This window comes from Micropterus salmoides, unplaced genomic scaffold (genome assembly GCF_014851395.1).
Source record: "Micropterus salmoides isolate LMB-PRFRI ecotype aquatic unplaced genomic scaffold, ASM1485139v1 Ms_hic_scaffold_11, whole genome shotgun sequence".
Lineage (NCBI taxonomy): Eukaryota > Metazoa > Chordata > Actinopteri > Centrarchiformes > Centrarchidae > Micropterus > Micropterus salmoides.
In genome coordinates this window covers 9,234,893-9,255,057 of record NW_024040152.1, presented here as the reverse complement: position 1 = coordinate 9,255,057, position 20,165 = coordinate 9,234,893, and the positions used below count along the sequence as shown (strand labels likewise).

Below are 20,165 nucleotides of genomic sequence, written 5' to 3'. Positions count from 1 at the left end.
TCATATTCACGGTGGTGGAAAATAACTATGTACATTTATTCAAAGATAATTTTGAGATAGCCGACTTCACTAGAGTATTTCCATTTTACGCCACTACTTTGTAGATTCAATTATTACATTACATTTCTTCATTTAGCTGACGCTTTTATCCAAAGCGACTTAAAATTGCTAGACATGTCAGAGGTCGCGTGCTCTGGAGCAACGAGGGGTTAAGTGTCTTGCTCAGTGACGCATTGGTGGATGGGTTGATGGACAGTGGGGTATTGAACCCGGGTCTCTCACACCAAAGGCATAGTCTTATCCATTGCACCACTGCCACACCTATTAATATGATAAATAATAAACAAATAAATAACTAAAGATTAAACTAGGTCATTCTGTATAATGAGTGTTTTAGTAGCATTTGCTGTTCACTTTACTTAAGCAAAAATGTGAATGCAGGAATTGTAACAGAGTATCTTTACACTGTGGTATTGCAACTTTTACTTAGTACCTCTTCCCCAATGATTAGCTGAGGCTGTGTTATAAATATTTGACAGAACCATATGTTGTTTAAAGTCATTTTTATTAAGACAGCATGTATACATATTCATTAGGCCATTTTTGCAGAAAGATTACTAATTTCAAACAACATAATCATTAAGCAGAGGTGAATCAGATTAGTCAAATAAGCGATAACATGATAGACAGAGAATTATTCTGCAGTTATTTTGAATGTACAGAAAAAGGACAAAGTTCCCGATAGTTTCAACTTCCAGTATTTGCTGCTTTCTTTAGTCATTCATGTGTATGTGTAAAAGTAAACTCAATATATTTGGGCTTTTGAGTATTGATCAGACAAAACAAGCAATTTTATGACATCAGTTTAGGCACTGTGATGGTATATGTTTTTTTTTTTGTGGGGGGGGGGGGGGGTAGACCAAAAGATTAATTGATCAATCAACAAAATAACAAGCAGATTAATCAATAATTGAAATAATTGTGACTTGCAGTTATCAGTCTAAATAAGCAGTTGTCCCAAAAAGTAGACAGTTATAAAATACCCTTTACAAGTATTCTCTGTCTACAGTATGTGGCAGCTAAAGCTAGGGATTATTACGTAGGAAATAAAATGGCACGGCGAGAGAATGACCTCTGCTGTCTTCTTCTTGATCATGCAGTCTTTTTCACTGTTGACCATTTTCAATCCTATTTCAAAAAAGAAGAAAAACATGATCTAAGAGTGTGTAGTGTCTGTTCAACTTACAGTGAGAACTTCTGTTTAGGGAAGTATGAATGATTTTGTACCAAAATAATTTATTTAACTATGAAAACAGAGATGATAATGATATTCATTTCTTCTCTTAACTTCACTTCTCCAAATTTTAAAATTGCTGCTGTATTTTTCTATGTATGTTTCTTGACATAGCAGTACTTTATTTAGATTTTTTATTTTATGTGAAAACCTACTTGGCAATTAACCAGATTCCGATAAGAAATGGAATAAATTAAAATAGACTAAACCTACCTGTTTTCCTGGTAGCACTAAAAGGAAAGAATAAAAAAAGATTAAGTAAAGTGATTAAGTGAAATGTGACATCCTGTATCAAAAACATGCAATCATTGTATCGTTAGAATAGCACTGAATACATTTTACTTGGGAATGTTTAAAACCTAAAATGTAATCACTTCTGTGTCTCATGCAGACTTACACTGATCACCAGCGCTGCCACCACAATCAAAAAGAGGCCTGCAAAATGAAAACATGTGGCTGTCATGTTGGGTCAAGAAAAAAATATGGCTTTTTAAAAAATAATGCAGTCCATCAAGGCCAGTCTTAAATTTACAGTCAGTGCTTGTGTTAAATACATACTACCACTAATAAATACTCCAACATGTCCATGGCCGTGGGTCTGCTGCTGTGTAACTAAATCTTCCATGATGGCACAACCTGTTCAAGGGATACAAAAGGCTTCAGGTATACAAATGCTGAATTACACTGTTCACAGTAAGAGCATATTGTACATGTACTGTAAATGTTAATGAAGAGCAAACCTAAAATAAACCCTACCTTCATAAAAGTTATTTTGTTTAAGTGATTGTGTGTTGTTTCCACTGTATGATCATTTTGGAGGATGTAGTTTGCATTCTAAAATAGCAGCATAGCAGCAAAAACATTATAGAAACATTATAGAAATGAAAACATTTTTATGAAATAAAACATTACATTTTATGGGAAAGAAGAGATGTACCTTTTCACAGAGAAAATTTATTTGACTGTGACCAGTGTTCAGACTGCCTTCTGCTAACTACCAATCACGTGGCAAGATGCAACCCACCTCACAGAAGTCATTCTCTAACCACCAGCTAAACAACTTCCTGAGGAAAACCCTAACTGTTATTTTAACACCATTCATACTATAGTTCAATGTGTTAGTTAGGAGTTTTTGCACTATAAAATATTGTCATTTCAGTGCTGTTGAAACAACAGTTATGTAGCCCCATTTAGCTCCGTTTTAACTTAGATGTATTGTAAATAGCAAAGTACTTACCAACTGAAGAGATGTTTAAGTTCTGTCCTCCATCGCTATCTTCCACCTCCAATGCTCCAACATCATCTGAGCAGATGATAAGGCTCTTGGATAGTTTACGACACACAGCACAGCTCATAGGAGGAGGTGGAGAGATTTCAGAACACCCTGGAAATGTGTCATTCAGGTCTCTATGGTACACACTCGTGTCTTCGGTGTTATATATCGCCAACAACTTTGGGCATCTGACCTTGTCCATGCAGGTATAACATTTAACTGCGGTCAAAACATAGATAAACATTTATGAGTAACACATACAAACAGTTCTAAAGAGCTCTAAGGAGTAAATAAAAATTTCAGAGTAAGGGTGCTTAAAAAATCTTGCTATGATAAGATTTGAAATAACAAAATCACTGCAGTTTAGTCGATTCAACAGGTTTACATGTTTAATGTCTTAACTTACATGTTTGGTCTGCTGCACGTTGAGCATCTATGGTAGTAACTATAGGGAAAATATCAAGCAGTTTAAAATGTACTGTGAATTGTTTGTCAAAACAATGAGTACACTTTTAAATGAAAGTATTTTAGCTCCAATTCAACACAATTAAACCTAAATAAAGAAATAAATACAGGGATGCACTGCCCAACATACTGACACCACATACCAGGAAAGCCCTCAGATGCAGGAACAGGTATGCATACCATCCAACATAGAAGGTAGACTGGAAATAACAGACCAAAAGACAAAATAATTATAGTAATATAATGTAAAATGTATTCTCCTCATGAAGTAATAGCGTTACACTGCAAGAAGGCATACCATAACTGAGATACAGTAATAACATGAGAATTATACACTCAGTGGCCACTTTATTAGGCACAACTGTTCAATCTAATGCAATCCAATACAACTGCCATAATGTCTAATTTTATGATGCCTATAATGTTCAGGATTTTTTGACACAGTCTTAGAGTGTTAAATCAGTTATGTTTTAGCATTGAGCTCATAGTTAGTGTTGGTCTTGTACTGGACTACATTATAGTGTTTCTAATATTTTACCACTCTTGTGTATGTTAATAGGGAAGACAAAGGAAAATTAAAAGCTGTCAACAATATAAAATCATCCAATACAAGACCATCTTTAACTGTGTCCTCAATATTTAACATCTATTTGAATTTGCACACATCTGACAATGTCAATAACTGAGCATTATACATTTTGTAAAGGTAGAATATGTGGTCGGGCTATTGTATCAAATTGCAATAGATTGTACCGTTGTAGCTAATAAAGTAGCCACTAAGTGTCAGTTACTTAAATAATACTGCATGTGTATTTTGATCCATGTTATCTATGATAAAAATGTGTAAAAATATTAGGTTCAATTAATAAATTATTCATCATTTAAAATTTATACAAATTGAAATGTTATTACATTTACGGTTCTTGATAGCAGCACTTTTCCGGCGAGGACTGCTCTTTCTTCCTTCTCCAGGAACCAGTGGTGGACCTTTAGGTTTTGCTAGGTTTCCTCCAGTGTTCATCGTGGTTTCCGTGATGCATCTATCTTCTTCTATGACTTCTACATCTGGCTGCCCTCTTTCCTCTACCAGACTTTTCTCTGGCAGCGTGGCTTGTGGTGGAAAGTAGTTGGTTTGAACCACAGTGAGAGTGCAGGTCTTTATGTACCCCTCATCAGCAGACACAACATGTGAGTCTGCATATGGAGCAGCAGCATGGCCATAAGGTGATGGGTGTGACCAGATCTTTCCTACCCTCACAGGGCACTCAACGACGTCTAGTTCCCCTTTAGGAATGGGTGTCACTAAGCTGCCTTTATCTGCTACAGGAAAAGCACTTTCACTGTAATTTTCAGTGAACGTGTGCTCCATGTTGGAGGAGAGGCCAGCATCACTGTAATATGAAAAAACAGAATGCTTCCTTTAGAAAAAAATGTTCCCTTTTTAACAGTAGAAGCAAGAGTGGTACTGGTACTTTAATGAGAAATAAATGAACATATCAAATTATCATATTTTCCCCACATTAATTTAAATAAACATAGGAAGCAGCTAACATAAAAATGACTCCAGCTATCAGCAGTTGAGCCATGCATTACATGACATTCAAATTTACCTCTTCCAAAGTAGGGCTGAACAATATGCAAAAAAAAAAAACATATTGCAATTATTTTAACAGATATTCCAATTGTGATATAAGTCACCGTTTTAGTGGGAATGGTAATTTTTTCATTTCATTTTCACTGAAAAGAAAGTCTGTGTCAATATGCTGTAACACATTTTACCTTCATCAAAAAATTAAAGCTCTCGCGATTTGGATATTGCCATACTGTGATTTCGATAATTTTTAATTGTTCAACCCTAATTCAAAGGTTACATGTTTTGAAAGGATAATAAAAGAGAAAAGAGTGAGGAACATACCCGCTCTCCTGGGTGTGTAGGCCCTGGCCACCTTCAGGTGTAAAACATAAAAACGGTGAAACTAATAATAATAGTTAATATTTACAAAACTTTAAGCTAGATTTTTTTGCCTTCATTGATTAGATTCAAATACCAGAAAAAATACTAGTCAAGCATAATGTTTGCTTACTTTTTAAAATAATCTCTTCATCTGACAAAACGTCTGCACTCTGTTGTTAATTCTTTACAAACAAACCTGACTATGAAACACAACAGTAATGTTAATATAGTTTGACAAAACTGTATAACAACACTATGACTGCCTGTAGGAATGTAAATGCAACAGCAGCATAAAGTACATATGCTGTTGATTTCCTGTTTGTTTGTTACTGGCACAATTTCAGCTTTACATATGTGACCAAAATCGTTTCTTTAGTCACTGAAGTCAATAAAACTTGTGATTTGATCAAAAGCTTGAGGAGTTCAGGTCTCAGAGTGCATACCAAAATCCTGTCAAAGCCGGTTTGCAATGAATGAAACATGCAGCAGGCCCTTAAAGTTGAGCACAGTAAAAAGCTTGCTTACTGCACGCCTAAAGCAATCAAATGATGGAATTTAAATAGATAAACTTACTTTCAGACCGAGGACTTGAAAAATAATCCGTTGGGTGGGTCATTGATGTGAATATGAGCGGCAGCAGAGAAGATTAGCTGTTGTTTGGCACTCCACTTGAAAGAAGTAATACAGGAAATGAACTAGACAACTTACTAATACACTATCTCCATCTGGTGGAAGAAAACTATAGGCCAATTAGGCTGATGCAATTTGACACCTACAGTAGACTTAAGCGCAAAGGAACACTGTGTTCTGTTTCTTTAACCTTTACTTAACCACATTAGTCCATCTTAAAGGATTTAATAAGTTTTTAAAATTTTTTTAATAGTCATTGTTTGGTTTTGTTTTGAGGTACTCTTGTTCCTCTGAGGACAGTGGAATTCTACAAGTTAGAGCTAAGCTAAGGCGCTTCTGGATCCATCTTATATATACAGTTCTATTCTCGTCAAATAAAGACAGTAACCAACCATTGCCACACACACATGCTTAAATGTCATCAGCATGGAAGTTCAAAACTGTGAGTGAAGAACTGGCCCAAAATGTGAGTCATTAGTCAGCTAAAAGATGAAAATATCCATGATCTTTAATGAACTCAATGAAATAGTACAATAGTATGTAGAATAGTACATACTCTGGCACCACAGCTTCAGCAAATGACAGGGCAACAGAAAGAGCGAGGAAGAGAGAGAGATAGGGAAATGAAAGAAGTAGGAAGATGCTAAATCAATGGACAGAGAGTAGAATGAAGGAAGCTCTAGCTGAGTACAGTGGAGGCAAGTAAGAGTCCATGAGGAGTCAAAGGCAACAGGGGACCAGAAGCACCCAATCGGGAGGAAGACCAATATAATACAATATATATATATAAGTATATTGTGATGCCCTGTGGGGTCATGAGTGGGTGTGGCCTGTCTCCCTCTCCCCTCTTGTAGAGGAAGAGCTGATTGCTGAACTCTGGGCACCTGGGCTAATTGCTCTAGATTATTTGGGACTGTCTTCTCATTCTGCAAAGAGGCTGCTGTCAAGAACAGTTCAGACCTCCCTGCGACCGGCTCCCCGGTTTCTCCTTTAGTTTGGTTTTGGACTCTTACTTTGTGGTATTTATCTTGTTTTTGCATACTACAACACCAGGGTCCTGTTTCAGAGAGAAGGTTCAACAAACTCTGAGTGTAAACCTGAACTCTGGGTTGACGAACTCTGAGCTGTCAAACTCCGAGTTTTCCGTTTCAGAAAGGCCGATCAGAATAAGTTCAATCAACTCAGAGTATGTTGAGCCTGATGGAAGCGCGTGCGTGGGGATGGGGGGAAAAAGCCATAATCAATGGAGCTCCGATACTACGATTCACCATGGCAACGGATAAATAAAGGCAGAGCCTCCATTTTAATCGGGTGGAGCTAGAAATATGAATGCTGCCAACGCGGACCATGATAGGCTTTAAAACGCAGGATCGTTAACAATATCAGGCTATATTTTATACAGCGTTGCTCATTCATTATTTACCAGACTGGAATTTCCTTAATGAATGAAGTGCTGGAATTCTCCTCCAGCCTGTTGTTCATTTTAAACAGCTACAGGCCTGTTTATTCAGCTGTACATGTAGGCTATTTGTTTCAGCTGCACCACAGTCATCCTCACTCAGAAAGATTCACATCATATCCAGCTGATAACTACGATATGTTCAATCTGTGCGACTACAATATGAAAGGTTAGGCTACTGTTCATTGATCAGTTTTGTACAGATTACTTTAAACAGTGTAGCGAGAGCCGGGACGAATGAAACACTTTTCAGATATACGTCATTTTAAAATATAACGTTACTGACAGAAATCATTTGTTGTTGTCATCAACAACTCTTCTACAGGACTTCAGTCTATAATATCACTTTGAAGGAAAGGTGCGCTTGTTTCATTCGTCCCTACTGTGCGGGACAGATGAAACACAGGGGTGGGAAGAAACACAACGACATACATAAGTTATTCTTGTTTTTATTTCGAAAGCTTGACACTGCCCTTCTTAATATGTAATTGCAAACTCATTATGTCCCTTTTCTTAATAAAAAATAGTATAAATACAACTCTGCTAGCTCACTGGAAAATCTAACAGCTAATGCACATTTGGATCAGATATCGGCTGCCCTTTTTATGTACATCTGCAGCCTGTTTTCCTGGTCTAATGTGAAGATCCTGTTATTTGGCTGTGAGCATCCTGGTGCTCCAGCCTGCAGCCTGGTGGGCTCGCCCCTCTTCCGTATCTAAATAAGGTTGAATGGCTGCGAAACAATCGTCCCGACAGTTGACGTTTAAACTTCACTAGCTTCTAAACTGTAAAACTTTGACATTTAAAACTTCAGGATGTGTTAAAGTACTAACTAATCTTTCATGTGATCATGGCACATGGCACATGGCACAATAAACACAACTCGTCATTCAAAAAAAAAGATGGCTTGATTGAATTTACTTTCCGTGACTGAAAACAGCTTCTTTCGTATAACTCCGTGAAATGTGACGTATCCCCCTGATTTTTTCCCTGTTCTGTTAAGTACTGTGGACTGTATGTGCTGAGGTAGTTTGGTATATCAGACTTGTATGGGCTCGCGTTTTTCGCTTAATTCATTCGTCTGTGTTTAAGCTAAAGGACTGTAGTTAAGTTTTTTGCTTAATTACGAGTCCAAAGATAACTCTCTGTCCATACATCGATGACAGATTGATCATAAAAGCGTCATGTTCAAGATCATGTTTGGGTAAAAAAAAAAACAGCCTATTTAACCATGATTTGGATGTTTCTGAAGACGTAGGTTAACTGTGTTCCAACATGTGCTTTGATATCGACAGTCTGAATGAGGAAATGTCTGACAGCCGTTTCAAGCTCCGCAGGATGGGAGGAGTCAGAGAGAAACTCAGCTCCTCCAGATCAGGTTAGGTTCACAGCATAAGTTGCCGGGGTTACAGACCTAGAGTTTATCTGATCTCGGGCTCAACTAACTCAGAGTTTTCACTAAACCCGCTTTCTGAAACGGGCCCTGCACACACATGCAACCAACATCCTGCCCAGACACTACTGAAACAGACTACATATACCTCATACTTTTGTTATATTAGTTTGAAATACCCTTTTAAGTTTGCTTAAGCTTGGTTTAAAGATAGCAAGACTACATTAAATATATATTGATTTTCCATCTGAATCATCAGAATGGTTGAGATTGAAATCTCAACCCTAAATAGATGTTGAATCAATATTGCAGTACTGGTGAAAAACGACCATGTATGAGCGTGACATTGGAATAATATTGATTTATAGTTGCCCCGATTATACTTGATTAAGCATTGATTTGTAGTTGACTGGGTAACAACAACAATATTGAAAAATCATTGAATTGTAATTGACCGGGATCAAAAATCCTCTATTTATGGTTGACTGGGAAATAACGTGATATTGAAAAGCCATGGATTTATAGTTGACCGGGAATTACTGTATGATTGAAAAGTCAATGTAGCATTATTGACCTGGAGACCATCACTTGGTGGATCAACGTTCCTGAACCCCACACATCTCACAAGTCCACATCAGGTAAGCACATATTTATTTATCTAATGTTTAATTGTACCAAATTTGTAGACATTTATCATTTATTGACATTGTCTAACATTATATGCAGTCATAGACTATATACAAGTGTTTCAATACCATTTTATACTGACAAATAGCACAATATCCATCAGAGTCTGATGTTGATTCAATTAAATTAGCATTGAGAGCAGAATGCTGATTCAACATAGTTTCAATAATGTTTGCCATTTTGTTGTGGCCTTTGACTGAGGTCAAATATAGGCTATATAGCTTATATAGGCTGGTTTAGGCTGGTGATATAATTCAGGTCGGAATTGATGCGATTTTGACTTATCGTCACTCTAGAGCAGACGTTGTGTTATTATTCTGCAAATGCGGGTCACTTTCAGGCTGCATACAATTCACACTGGAGTCTGATATGGGCTACATTTAAGCAATAATGTCAACTGTCAAACAAAAAGCCAAATCTCCACAGAGCGGTTCTGGATATCTTCCATCCTTAGGAGAAATCTCAGAACTGTCCATCCATCGTCAACCGCTGCGTACAGGGAGGCTGTCCTAGCTGACAACGGGCGGGGTAGGCTACACCCTGAACATGCCGCAGGGCCACGCATAGACAAACAACCAGTCACACTGACAATTTATGGTCACCAATCAATTAGTCCGCATGTCTTTGGACGGTGGGAGGAAGCTGGAGCATGTAAAGTCCACACAGAAAGGCCGGGGCAAACGGGGTTTGAACCCGCGACCTTCTTGCTTTGAGGCCACAGTGCTATCCATCGGACCACCCACAACCTTATCCAATCTCCAGAACCGTTCAAAAAAAAGGCCTTCTCTGAAACCAAGCAAAAAGCTGGCTACACATTGTTTTAGTATCAGAAAGCATGAGGGTCTGTCACCTTCTGGAGCAGTGGGCTGGTAGTCTACCAGGTAGTTATGAAGTAGTTCAGCAATTATGGAGTACAAGGGCTTAGAAAATGCCAGACCATATTAAAACTGCAATGAGACGGGCCTGCATGACCACGTTCTTTATTTAGTTCTTAAAAATATGACTTTTATCTTTTTATATGAATTAATGTAAATGTTCAAGCTTTCAGCTGTCTGTCCTTTTTTCACAATGATTTTTAAAATTTGGTGATATTCAGTTATGCATGCATAAAGTAAGTTAGGCTTTTTTAGGCCTAATACAAGTGTTCAAGATTACATTCCAGGCAGAATTTTGTTTTTGACACAAGTAAACTAATAGGTGTGTCATATCTCCTCTGGGTATGATATCTACATTCTTTCTACAGGTGTGGTAAGAAATTAAGGATTTAATGTGTTGAAAGATGTGTAAGAAAGATAAGGGAATAAGTTACAGAAGTCAAAATTGCAATAAAATGTCCCAGATTACACAAATTCTCCCTACTGATGACGGAGAAAGTCAACAAAGCAGACGCATACAGGAAGAGAAAAAACGCTAAAGCCAGTTTGTGTGCAGTAAGAGTCAGTAAAGCGTGTGTGTGTGTGTGTGTGTGTGTCTGTGAGTAAGAGAGAGTGTGAGTGTGTCATTACAACTGTCATTCTGTGGGAAACATTTAGACACGTTTTTCTGCAATTCATTTTCAGCAGGATTTTATTTGAACTAAAGCAGTCACCCATGTCCTTCATATAAATACAGATGGATGACAAATTAAAAGAAAGAAATGTGAATAAATGAGTAATCATAAAAGTTTTTCCCTGGCCATGGGTGTATCACTGCCCAGGTGTTAAAGTACCAAACATGAACCACAACTTCCTCCATTCATGTCCCACCAGGGCCATTACACACAACAAAGGTCCCTACCTTTGTTGTGTGTAATTCCCCTTTTCTTTCCCCTCCTATCCTGTCATCTCTCTACTTTTGTTTCTCTAATAAAGGCATACAATGACCAAAAACTCTTTAAAGAATATATAGATAAATACAATTCTGACATTCTAACAATATAGATAGATTTAAAAGTTAAAGGATCACCAAAGCAACTTAAATTCATCCTGAGGGGGACATGTCTGCATCAATAATAAATGGAAATAGTTGTTAATGTTCACTTAAAACCACAAATGGTCTGTAGGAAAAGTCAAACATCAGTGGGATTCGTCCTCAGGGTAACACAAATGTCTGTACAAAAGTTCATGGGTATTTATCCAATATTTGTTAAGCAACAAGTCAACCAATAAATGCCACATAGCACTTTGTTTTTCACTCAACAAAGACACAGAAGTGTTTTCTGATCTGGCCCTCCAATTGGCAGGACCACATAATTTGTCAGTGCCTTGCAACATCACCTATAATAAAGTATAAATAAATAAATCAGATTTATGATTTGGCAATATCATGGTCATGGTCTGATTAGGTTTTAGTCACAAAATCAACTTGGTTGCTTTAAGTGTCTCTGCCCATGCGTCCATTGTTTCATAATTGATCCATAGCTCTGACATACAGACTAACTAGCCGCTATATTAGTGCTACTATATAAAAATTTATTAAAAGTATTGCTCCTGTATTTTCCACATGGTCATTAGTGAGAAAACCCCTCACCTCATCTTGGCTGTGTCAGTGAAGCTCCATCCACACACTCACATGTCCTGTTAATCAGATATCCAGCAAGGCTGCTGTAGTACTCAGGTGTGCCTGCATCGCTCAGGGCCATTGACAAGACACAAGAAGGCGTGGAACAGGTATAAAGAGAGACAGCTATGTCAACTCATGTTCAGACCTGACGCAGCAGCTTTCTCTCTACAGCAAAAAGGTAAGAACCTAAGAAGATTTTTGTGGAACATGTATCCACTTTAAAAAAAATTGTAGGCTTGTGTAGTATTGGCTCTGGATCAACTTGATTACAGCACTTTAGAAGGTTGCTATTTAATTATAGCAAAAAATGCTATAAAAACAGAATATATTAACAAATTAGCCTTTTGTGAGTTCACTGAGTAATGTACTTTTTCTAACACCTCCAGTCTGTCTTTTGTGAATATAAATTGCTGTAAGGTGTCTAGACTATATTCTCTGATACTATGACTATTCATTCTTAAGCTGTTAGCTTAAACATGACTGTGTGGGAGTTTCTATGTGTACAAAGTTGGCAGCTTGTAAAGACAAACATCTCTTTCTTCCAATTCTTCTTGTTGATTGACCAGTTTGTCAGCTTCATATCTTCTTATACAATACACTGCTCAAAGGCTGTGTGAAATGGACTGCAGAATAATGTTATGGATGTCAATCCTCTGTCAAAAATCTTTAAATGATGTTTAGATCAGCCCATGGAAGCTTACACAACTGGCTCAGTTATGGTTAATTTAGACGGTCTCTGAGGTGAGCAGCTTGCTTGTACTATTTATTCATTGGGATTTCCTGGTTCCAGACCTTTTTAATCATCACCCACACAGTATCTTTGATCTGTTCGGCAAATTATATATTCAATTATGCAACACAAAATGAAGGCACTGCCCCAGAATACCCAGTCTTACTCAATACTGGTTACACTTCCTTACTGAGAATGCTTATTTATATTTAACCCATTCTGAATTTCGGATGAAAGACATTTGTAGAGATATCGACAATCCAACACAGGAGCTCTGTGGTTAGTAGCAATTTGGTAAATCATATAATGTTTTCAGCTGGTTTTATGAGGCTGTTAGTGGTGGAAGAAATACTCAGTTCTTAACTTACATAAAAATAGCAATATTTCACAAGTAAAAACATTTTAAATTGTACAGAAGTATTTGAAATATCAAGTATTAAATATCCAAAGTAAAAGTTCTATTATTATAACAGAATGATTCCTGACAGTGTTATATTGTATTATTCGATTATTAATACCAATGCATTTATGTGTCTTAGGCATTTTAATGTAAAGCAAATTATAACAAATTTATTTACTGTTGGGCAGTATAAGCTACAACGATGTACATTTTATTAGTGTATTTTATATTTAATTGTATTCATTGAGTTTGGTATCTCAATAAATAACCTTATGCTGACATAGCTGATGCATACGTTAGCTAAATATGAGTCACCTGTTTGGTTGACTCTATAACCATGCTCATAATAGTTTCTGTTTCTGTCTGAATTGGTCTTGTATCCCAGTCACAAACACACAAACAGTATTTTGCAAGCTGACAAAGAGGAAAGTCCCAAAAATCACAACAACATTTGCGACAAATATGACAAACAGAAACCGTGATCACAAAAAAGCCATAGCAAAGAGATATTTACATAACAGCATCAAAAAAGTAAAACTTCATCATGATTATAAAATGACCTCTCCCTCACTGTCTAGTCTCCTAGATGGCGTACTCCACCAACACTCTCGCACAGGGCTGTTTTGGTAAGGTGTACAAGCAGAAGTACAATGATACTTGGGCTGCTGTAAAGAAGGTCCCCCAGCAGCTCATCTGTCGGAAGGACCTGGAGAGAGAGTGTGAAGTGTACAAGTAAGTACAAGTCATTTTATTAATGTTTGCAGTCTCAAACATGGATGAGCACTACTGAAACTGAAAAAGGAGAAGCTGATAAGGCAAAACACCTAAGTTTCCAAAATGTCAGGAGATGTAAACACAAGTCTCTTTCTTTTGCGGTGACGTTTTTAAAATTTTATTTAGAACAACAAAATATGTTATGGAAGCAGTATTTACTTACTGTACAATGTAATGTAGACAAATTCCTTAGCTTACAGTATATCAAAGTATAGTAATATTATTACTGGATAACAGTATTGATGTTACAATTTAATTATTTATGGTAAATAATAATCTTTTAATTAGTCATATACTTACAAGAAAAATTTGGAATTGGAAAAGTTCTTTTTAAAACTTTTTAAATATAAAGTACTTTATTATTGTTAATAGGGAACAAAACAATAGGCCACACCTGGGATGGAGGGTGTACATTTATGATGACAGTAATGTAATTATTTGGTTTCTTGTATACACAAAATATTTTTGGACATTAAATGACACATCGTTAGCAGTTGTTTTGGGGTTTGTTTAACTATACAAATGATCTTGATTTTTGATTATGTAAAAACATGGAACTGAACAAAATCTGAAATGCAGGAACTTTATAAAATCTGAGCTGCAGATTTTAAAAAGTGATGTCCATTTGAGATTGAAAACTTTACAAGACATTCAAGCAGAATCTTCTATCTAAAGATAGAAGATCAGGATGGTTTCAAATCTTTCAGCCAACAAATAGTAAATAGTTTATTTTATGCTGATTGTTTAATTTCTTTTTCTCTCCATGACTTGTAACCACTGATCCGCAGCAAGGCAAATCATCCCAACATAGTGAAACTCCTGGGAAACATAACACTCCAAGACGGAAAATGGATCATTCCTCTAGAGTTTATCTTTGGAGAGGACTTAGAGACCACCATATTCAAAACAGCAAAGTCTAAAATACAGGTAAAGTTTTCCTGGCAACAGACAAAAGGAACATGATTCAAGGTGAAAATTAAGGATAGTAGTACCTAGAATCCAAAAATAGTAAAACTACATTTGTTTTTTATTAAACTGTTTAAAGCCTAACACTATATGTCATGATCCAATTTGACCATGATGACAAAGATCCTCGAGAGTCTTCATTGTTTGTCCAAAATAAGGCAGGTCACCTGGTGCATTGGTTTATGACATAAATCTCAATCGTATTCTGACACATCTCGTACCTAAATTTTCTGAAATCTGGACAAATCTATGTGACAATGTGTTGTTTTCTGTGACTGTAGTCTGCCAAAGTCAGTCCTGAGATGTATGATAGGGTTTGCATGTGTGTACCTGCCTCAATGATTTCATGTCACACCTTGTTAACCTCAGACAAGCAGTCTCAATCAGGCCTGAAGTAAAAAGGCGTGCAACTCAAGATGAGAAAGTTGGTTTGAATATTATGCGGGTGATATTTGATGCCAGTTTGGCTACATTTGATCTCCACAGATGACTCCGGCTAATAAAGGCACTATCATCGTCGGCATGTGTGAAGGGCTGCTTCATCTCCACTCCAAAGATATTGTCCATCAAGACCTCAAGCCTGAAAACATCATGGTGAGTGGATACCTGCACAGAAGTTCAGCACACTGATGCACACACTGATAGGAGCACCGAAGGTTGATATTAACCGATGAATCCTTATGTTGCTAGAATGATGATTCATAAAGAAATAATGTCTCTCTGTCTCCAGTAAAATAAGGTTGCTAATAAAAATCTTAAAAATAAGGTTTGCTGAAAAATAACACATTTTAACCTGAGGACTTCTCTGGGATTAATAGCGGTTGTCGTACAGTTGATTCTTCTGAATAACAAACTTCTGTTTTACTGTAGACTCATTCATGTCATTTGGCATTATAGTTACATTGTGTCAGGAAGATGTGTTTGGTTAACAGTGGTTTTCTACAGTGGCCGGGAGAGCTCACTGCACTGCAGTTTAAGAACACATAAGTTAGTACACTAAACAAATTTTTCACCATTTCGACAACACAGACAGTACAAATACAGAAACGCTGCAAGTCATACACAATTCACATTACACAATGTCTTTTTGCAAGGGGACATATTTTTTTCCTAAGTGTTCTTGATATTTTCTTCATTTGCTTGTGTTTTGACCATTTGCATACATTTTCCTGTCATAGTTTTTAGACATGCTAGCGTGGGTGGTTCTAGGGATGGCAATGTCGCTCGGTTTGTCAGTCCACTAGTTTGGTCCAGACTGAAATATCTCAACCATGACATTTTTGGGCAGGCATTCATCGAGCCCTGAGGATAAATCAGAATGACTTTGCTGATTCCCTGACCTTTCCTCTAGTGCCACCATGTGACATTTCCAGTTTTGATTTAAATGTCTTGACAACTATCGGACTGATTGTGTACACACATTCATGTCTCCCTCAGGATAAATTGTAATTACTTTGGTGATCCCTTAACGTTTGAACTAGCACCATCATCGGGTCAAAATTTGAAATTAGCCCAACACATTGCTCAATGACTAAGGACCTGCAAAAGTTGTGACATTGCTATCAGCCTCAGTTTGTACTTTTGTAAGACAATATTTCAAACAGACTAAACAACATTTGTCCTCCAGGTGGAGCATAACACAAACAGAGCTGTCATCATCGATCTGGGACTGGCCAAGTTTTTCCGGCATGGTCTCAACTCTGCCATAGACATGGGGAACGAGGCCTACTCGGCCCCTGAGGTGCTGCAAAGGTGCAGCCAGCGGGACCAGCGCTCAGACGTGTGGGCCATGGGTAAGATCATTGCTGAGCTCTGTGCCCGGATTCGGCTGTACACGCCCAGCGTCTGTCCAGCCAAGATCAAGGAGACCCTGCAGGATCAGCCGTACTGCCACGCTGTGTGTAGGATGGTGGAGCCTGACCCTACTCTGAGGGCTTCCATAGCAGGGGTCATAAGTGAGATACGAAAGGCCGCAGATGCAGGCAGCGTCACCACTACAGCTGTTCAAAAAGACCAACTTAAGCCACCTGCACCACAGATTAATGTCCAAAACAGGGATCCATCACCAGTGAACAGAGGAGCATCTCCACTGAACAGGGATCCATCACCAGTGAACAGAGGAGCATCTCCGCTGAACAGGGATCCATTACCAGTGAACAGAGGAGCATCTCCGCTGAACAGGTGAACAGCATCTCCGCTGAACAGGGATCCATTACCAGTGAACAGAGGAGCAGCTCTGCTGAACAGGGATCCATTACCAGTAAACAGAGGAGCAGCTCTGCTGAACAGGGATCCATTACCAGTGAACAGAGGAGCATCTCCGCTGAACAGGGATCCATTACCAGTGAACAGAGGAGCATCTCCGCTGAACAGGGATCCATTGCCAGTGAACAGAGGAGCAGCTCTGCTGAACAGGGATCCATCACCAGTGAACAGAGGAGCATCTCCACTGAACAGGGAACCATTACCGTTTAATAGGGATCCGGTACCATTAAACAGAACTCCTTCACCCTTTAACCAAGATCCATCACCACTCAACAAGTTTCCGTCACCGCTGAAATGGGAGCGTTCACCCAGACCAGACATAAAAGTTTTTTATCCTGATGGTAAACAGCATCTCTCCCCTCCCACTCAGATGACAGAGGACAAGAGCAAAAACCAGGCTCTGGTGCCAATGGGCGGAGCCGACCTCACGCAAGACTTCATGAAAATGAGGTTTTTCCAGGAGGCTGCCAGGGATCTGCCCTGCAACCTTCCCACAACAGGGAGGGTGGTGATGCGCCGCTTTGAGGAGAAAAATGGGGAGATGGGGACATGGGAGCAGAAGGAGGTGGTGACTCGTGATGGGAAGATAGTGAAGTTTGACGATGTCAAGTTTAATAGCAAGTAGGCTAAGAATGAGAGTTCAAGGATTTGTTATTCGGCAGATACTTAAAAATGATTGCAATGGTTAGTTTAGTGTCACTTAGCTTTTGTTATCTTTCCACTGAGCTAAAGAGTAAATTGAGATAAAGCTATGGTAGGCACCTGCTTCTGCCACAGATACAATGGACCTGTCACAAAAAAATGCGGTATGGTAGTGTGAAGCGGTAATGAGAGACTTCTTGAAAATGAAATGGGTTTGGTTGTGTTGAAACACGATAATCAGGAATTTGATTGAGCTTCTAATTTACTTGCCAAGAGAGAATCTGCTTGCACGAACAACCATCTGTGAATGTTTTTCAGCATCTGAATGTATCAGACTGTATGAGCCGTGAACGTGGCTCATACAGTTATCTTATCTTATCTACATTATCTTTATTTATGTATATAAATACATTCTGAAATATCTGTTGAGATAGATTTTGTTTCTTTGGGATGCTTTATGCTCATATGTATTACACCTTTTTCATTACATTGTCATTGCTTTAGTTGTTTTAATAAGTAATAATACTAATTAAATAGTTAATGACAAGAAGCAAATATATAATTATATTTATTATATAATAAATATAATTATAAACAAAAGTGATTACTTTTCTGTAGCTATCATTGAATCACACCAGCCAACAATGTGTTGATGTTCCAAATCATTAGCACTCTTACATGAGTAAGGGCTAGACCACACCCATCTTCAAACTCAGCCTTCATTTTCATTTTCACAGGTACACACCTGTAAGAAATGAAAACCAAACCAGCCAGGATTTTGTCGCTTGTAATTACCAGAAAAAAGAAAAGGAACATTTACATGGGCAAAAAACAACAAATAAAAGTCACAGCTGTCTTCTCAGGTGACGGTTATAGGGCAGCAGGGCCGACCATTTTCATTATTAATTTTCTGCTTATTAGTTTTGTCTATAAAACATCAGAAAACTGTGAAAAATGCCCATCGCAATTACTTAACACCCAAGGTAATGTCTTCATGTGTCTGTTTTGTCTTACTAACATAAAACATAAAAATAATTTCAGTTCTGGGTGCAGAATTCAAAATTCAGAGCTCAGCCTCAGGCACACAAAACAAAAGGCTCTGTTTTTCATTCTACAGACCCTTTTTAAAACCAGAAGAGCTTGTTACACAGCCTAGCCATTTATTTTTGTTGCTGCAATGCTGCAGTAATAATGCAGTTAATGCCTTAAAACGTCAACACTGCACTGAATACTAAGTGTGCTCCCCGTGCTCAGTGCGTCAAATAGCAAAGTTTTTTTTTTCAAATCTAAGACTTACAGTCTGTCTTTTTCACATTGATCTGTGTTAAAACCGCTTCACATGTTGACTCCTTCTCCAGACCAATGACATTGTAAGTGGTATTGTGTGTGAAAAGTGATTTGTGATCTGTGGATCTGGAGCTGTTAATCCTTTAGTCAATCTAAGCCACAAGTGAGATATGTGGTTTCCTTTGCAGAGCTGAGGAGTATAATGTCTCTATTTGGGCTGTTTAAAGCTACATACTGGTATTTCTGCAGAACTCCATGTGGGTTATGTAACATGGGCAGCTGTTCAGACAACTGTTCACGCACAGTGATGATGATGTGCTTGCAAAATAAGGTAGCAAAGAATTTGTCTGAAGAATTGCACAAAAGCTGTATGCCCTAAGCATTAAGCAATATAAGCATTTGCTTAAGGCATAGATATGACAAGTTAAACTAAATTAATGAACAAGACAAGAACAAAAGTCAACACAAACTGGGATAATTCTTCACAAACTATTCTTTTGAAAGTTTGCATCATATCTTTTAGGTTGTCATATCCTTTCTACATTCGGACATCTTACGCATGAAGACTAATGAGATTCAGCCCTTTCCAATGAGAACATTACACTAAACTTTAAGCAGATCAAGCAACACGCCCTCAGAAGGACCATTCAGGATTAAGAATTAATGGACAAATACTGTATTTACTGTAGAGTGTTACTGCTAATCAGTCCATGTGAAGTGGCAACACATAACAATGAGGAAGGCCCCCCAAAGTCTTGGGCACTGCAAAAGAAGTACCTTTGAGAAAGAAAAGTGGCAGCTAAAAGACACACACATAAGAGAGTGAAATAAAAATGTCACTTGACAGTCATTTCTGTTGACATTGCCATGCTTGTTTTAATAATAAAACACCAAAAAGTGACAATGGAAACAAATCACTTGGCCTAATCTTGCTATGAGTATATATTCTCCATTCTTTTGTCTCTTTGAAGGTGTACTTAGAAAAACTGGTGCTTTGAGCCTAATGTTAACTGACAGCTCACATTGGCAATGTTAATGTCCAGCAGGTGTAGGCATAGCATTTAGCATGATAGCATTGGCTAATTAACGCTATTAAAAAAAAAGAAGACTACAGCAGATGTTCCTGGGAATGTCATTTGTTTTGTAGGTATGGTCAGAAACCAAACAATCAATCAAATCCTCCCTGAATGTTTGTACCAAATGTCAGGGCAATCCATCCAATAGTTGCAGAGACCTTTCACTCGCAACCACAAATGTCAACCTCATGTTGGCGCTAAAGGAAAAGTCAGGGGATCACCAAGTTGTTAGGATTCATCCTCTGGGGATCACCAATGTCTGTAGCCTACTTTGTTTGGTATCAATCCATCCAGTAGATGTAGAGATATTTCATTGGAAAAGTAAAAAC

At 37.9% G+C, this 20,165-nt stretch overlaps 2 protein-coding genes across 6 annotated transcripts; one reads left to right on the top strand and one right to left on the bottom strand.

Annotated features, from left to right (window-relative positions):
* Window positions 1-548: 548 nt before the first annotated feature.
* Window positions 549-5,703, bottom strand: LOC119897194. Of its 3 annotated transcripts, none has more exons than XM_038710784.1 (10): window positions 5,560-5,701; window positions 4,948-4,978; window positions 3,945-4,423; window positions 3,176-3,232; window positions 2,974-3,012; window positions 2,532-2,786; window positions 1,853-1,930; window positions 1,692-1,729; window positions 1,508-1,524; window positions 549-1,188 (listed from the first exon to the last, which is right to left on the bottom strand). In XM_038710784.1, the coding sequence occupies exons 1-10, from the start codon at window positions 5,600-5,602 to the stop codon at window positions 1,167-1,169; spliced, it is 1,059 nt and encodes a 352-aa protein (XP_038566712.1). In that variant the 5' UTR covers window positions 5,603-5,701; the 3' UTR covers window positions 549-1,166. The 3 variants fall into 3 exon arrangements, 2 of the variants coding, with proteins under 2 accessions (XP_038566712.1, XP_038566713.1); XM_038710785.1 differs by having other exon boundaries at window positions 1,856-1,930; XR_005443366.1 differs by lacking the exons at window positions 549-1,188; window positions 1,508-1,524 and adding an exon at window positions 2,051-2,128 and having other exon boundaries at window positions 5,560-5,703.
* A 3,310-nt stretch (window positions 5,704-9,013) lies between these two features.
* Window positions 9,014-17,896, top strand: zmp:0000000881 (serine/threonine-protein kinase Chk1). 3 transcript variants are annotated; one of them, XM_038710782.1, is made up of 7 exons: window positions 9,014-9,106; window positions 9,610-9,683; window positions 13,405-13,558; window positions 14,389-14,527; window positions 15,053-15,160; window positions 16,194-16,747; window positions 16,814-17,896. In XM_038710782.1, the coding sequence occupies exons 3-7, from the start codon at window positions 13,413-13,415 to the stop codon at window positions 17,454-17,456; spliced, it is 1,590 nt and encodes a 529-aa protein (XP_038566710.1). In that variant the 5' UTR covers window positions 9,014-9,106; window positions 9,610-9,683; window positions 13,405-13,412; the 3' UTR covers window positions 17,457-17,896. The 3 variants fall into 3 exon arrangements, with proteins under 3 accessions (XP_038566710.1, XP_038566711.1, XP_038566709.1); XM_038710783.1 differs by lacking the exons at window positions 9,014-9,106; window positions 9,610-9,683 and adding an exon at window positions 11,703-11,874 and having other exon boundaries at window positions 16,856-17,896; XM_038710781.1 differs by lacking the exons at window positions 9,014-9,106; window positions 9,610-9,683 and adding an exon at window positions 11,704-11,874.
* Window positions 17,897-20,165: the final 2,269 nt, after the last annotated feature.